General features: G+C 56.6%; 1 protein-coding gene across 1 annotated transcript; it reads right to left on the minus strand.

Annotated features, from left to right (window-relative positions):
- Positions 1 to 229: 229 nt before the first annotated feature.
- LIF (LIF interleukin 6 family cytokine) lies at positions 230 to 1,595 on the minus strand (the record flags this gene model as incomplete). Its single annotated transcript, XM_081037683.1, has 2 exons — positions 230 to 640; positions 1,341 to 1,595. 2 exons carry the CDS (start codon positions 1,593 to 1,595, stop codon positions 230 to 232), a joined length of 666 nt encoding a protein of 221 aa, XP_080893809.1.
- Between the last annotated feature and the right edge of the window lie 984 nt (positions 1,596 to 2,579).

Here is a 2,579-nt window from a genome sequence, read left to right on the forward strand (position 1 = left end):
GAAGGGGTGCCTTCCTCTAGTTGGCGCTGTATATAGGCCCTGCCTATGGGAGTTTGAACTCTGCTCGGTTTCATCGCAGTCCACCCTGGACGAGAGTGGACTGGCCAGGAACCCCTCAGGGTCTGCCAGCAGCCCGCATGTGGGTTTGTCGGTGCTTTGGGCCCCGCCACAGTTTGAGAGCCACCCAAGTCTGAGATCTCGGATCACTGCACGTTTCAAGACCTCCCATCTAGAAGGCCTGGGCCAGCACAGCAATGACTTGCTTATACTTTCCTAGGAGCTGACAGCCCAGCTTCTTCTTCTGGAAGACGTCCTTGCCAGAGGTGTCAGGGCCATAGGCCACCTCCACATGGCCCACGTGGTACTTGCTGCACAGGCGGCACAGCACGTTGCTGAGAAGGCCTCGCATGATGTCCGCGGTGGCGTTGAGCTTGCTGTGGAGGCTGAGGGCGTTGGGATTGAGGATCTTCTGGTCCCGGGTGATGTTGCCCAGGGAGGCGCCAAGGTATGCAATGATGCCGTACAGCTCCACCAGCCGGGCCTTCTCCGTGCCATTGGCGTGGAAAGGCGGGAAGTCTGTCACGTTGGGGCTGCACAGCTTGTCCAAGTTGTTGGGGAATGGCTCCCCCTGGGCCGTGTACTGAGGAGCAGAGGGACAAAGGGAAGGTGACGTGGGAGTCGCGGATGGGTGTTCCAGCCCTGTCACCACCCTCTGGGCAAGCTCTCAGGTCTCAGTTTCCCACCTATGGCATAGGGACCCAACTCCTTGCCCTGTAGGCATCTCAGGATTGTCGTGAGAGCCAGAAGTACTCATGAGTGTGAATGCACTTCAGAAAGAATCAAGACCTATCCCACAAAAGCTGTACCATCATCGTCGTTCTCATGAAGACCATAAAAGGACAGAAAGGAAAACGCCATGTCTTAGCCGGAGCAGGTACACCCCACACTTGCCCTTTTACCTACTGCACTCACCCTTGGAGGCTCTGCACCCACAGACACCCACAGCCACTGTCTCTCCCCGCTGCACCTTCCCGTCCACCTTACCACCTCTTTCTCCTTTGTCTCTCATGGCCTCTTGCTCCATGTGGAGGATTCCCATCTCCCTCCAACTCTGCCCTACCTAACTGGGCACCCTGGGAAAGTGGCTTCCAGGCTCCAAGCCTGGGCCGGGGGTACTGCGGAAGCTGTGGGAGTCTGGTGTGGTTGAACTGAGCCCTTTTCCCTTTCTTTCCGTCTAGTTCCAAAAGCGTCCCTTCCCTCACCAGCCCTGCCAGCCCAAGTCAGTGCAGCCATCCCACCTCCACTTTCTCTCCTTCCTCAGTACCTGGGGGGTGACTTACATAGAGAATGAAGAGGGCGTTGGCACTGCTGTTGAGCTGCACCAGTTGGTTCTTGATCTGGTTCATGAGGTTGCTGTGACATGGGTGGCGCGTGACACATGTGGCGTTGACAGGGGTGATGGGAAGGGGGCTCCCCGCCCCGTGTTTCCAGTGCAGAACCAGCAGCAGGGGCACGACTCCTGGGAATAGGCAAGAAGAAGCCATTAGCAGGGAGGTGGGAGGCAGGCAAGGGGACTCCTGGCCGAGGGTGCTCATCATCTGTCCTGGGACAGACACCAATGTCCCCTCTCAGCCTCGAGCTCTATCTTCCCCTCGTCTGGCTCTTCTTAGTTTTCACCACTTCACTACATCTGCTTCTCTATCTCCTCCAGATCTCTGAATCTTTATCTCTGCTTCTCTCCACCTTCTTATCGCTCCCTGCTTTCTCCTGAGAGAAGGAACGAGAAATGAACTATTCCCACCAGTTGGAAGTTGGGTCCAGAGTGACACCAACCATCCAGCCCTTTTCCTCAGGAAAGCAAAGCCCCTGAGGCCTCCTCGCCCTCTGACTGGAAGGCACAGTGCCCAGACTCAGGGTCTCGGGGAAAAGAAAGGCCCCTGAAGCCTTTCTTCCCACCTCCCAGGATAGGTCAGATTCCTGAGCATTGCTTCACGCTCACCGGCCCATTGCAGCCCAAATCTCTCAGATCAGTCTCCCATGGGGAGCATAGGTGGACAGAGAGGGGTATCCTCTGCTGACCATTTCCTCCCTCCCAAACCTGTCACATGATTCTGGATCCCTGGGCCATTTGTCCCCTAATTCTGCCCCTCCCCCATCTCTTCTACATCCTCCACATGTGGCCACTCTTCTACTAGGACCCACAACGTCACCCCAATTCCGTGATTCTGTTCCCCTATCCATCCCCAAATTATCATTCAAAACTTTCTGTCCCCCAGTTCTGCACAGCTCCTCATCTCCATGCCCTCCCCCTTTTGTCCACTAGTTCTTGCCCCAGGCCCTGGGTTAGGACAAGGAAAATCCAGGGGTCCCACAGGCCCCCAGAGCCTTGGGGAGGGAGAGGAAATGGTGCAACCAGAAAAGAGAAAAGGGAAAAGGTCGCAGGCAGCCAGGTGGGCGGGGGAGGAAGGAAAGTGAAAGGTGACAGGAGAGCTGGGAGCTGTTGGTGCCTGTCCGGGATCACCCCTCCCCCAGGAAATCTGCTTCGCCTCTTTACTCTTAGGTACCCTCAAGAGGGGCCT

This window comes from Rhinolophus hipposideros, assembly GCF_964194185.1.
Source record: "Rhinolophus hipposideros genome assembly, chromosome: 24".
Lineage (NCBI taxonomy): Eukaryota > Metazoa > Chordata > Mammalia > Chiroptera > Rhinolophidae > Rhinolophus > Rhinolophus hipposideros.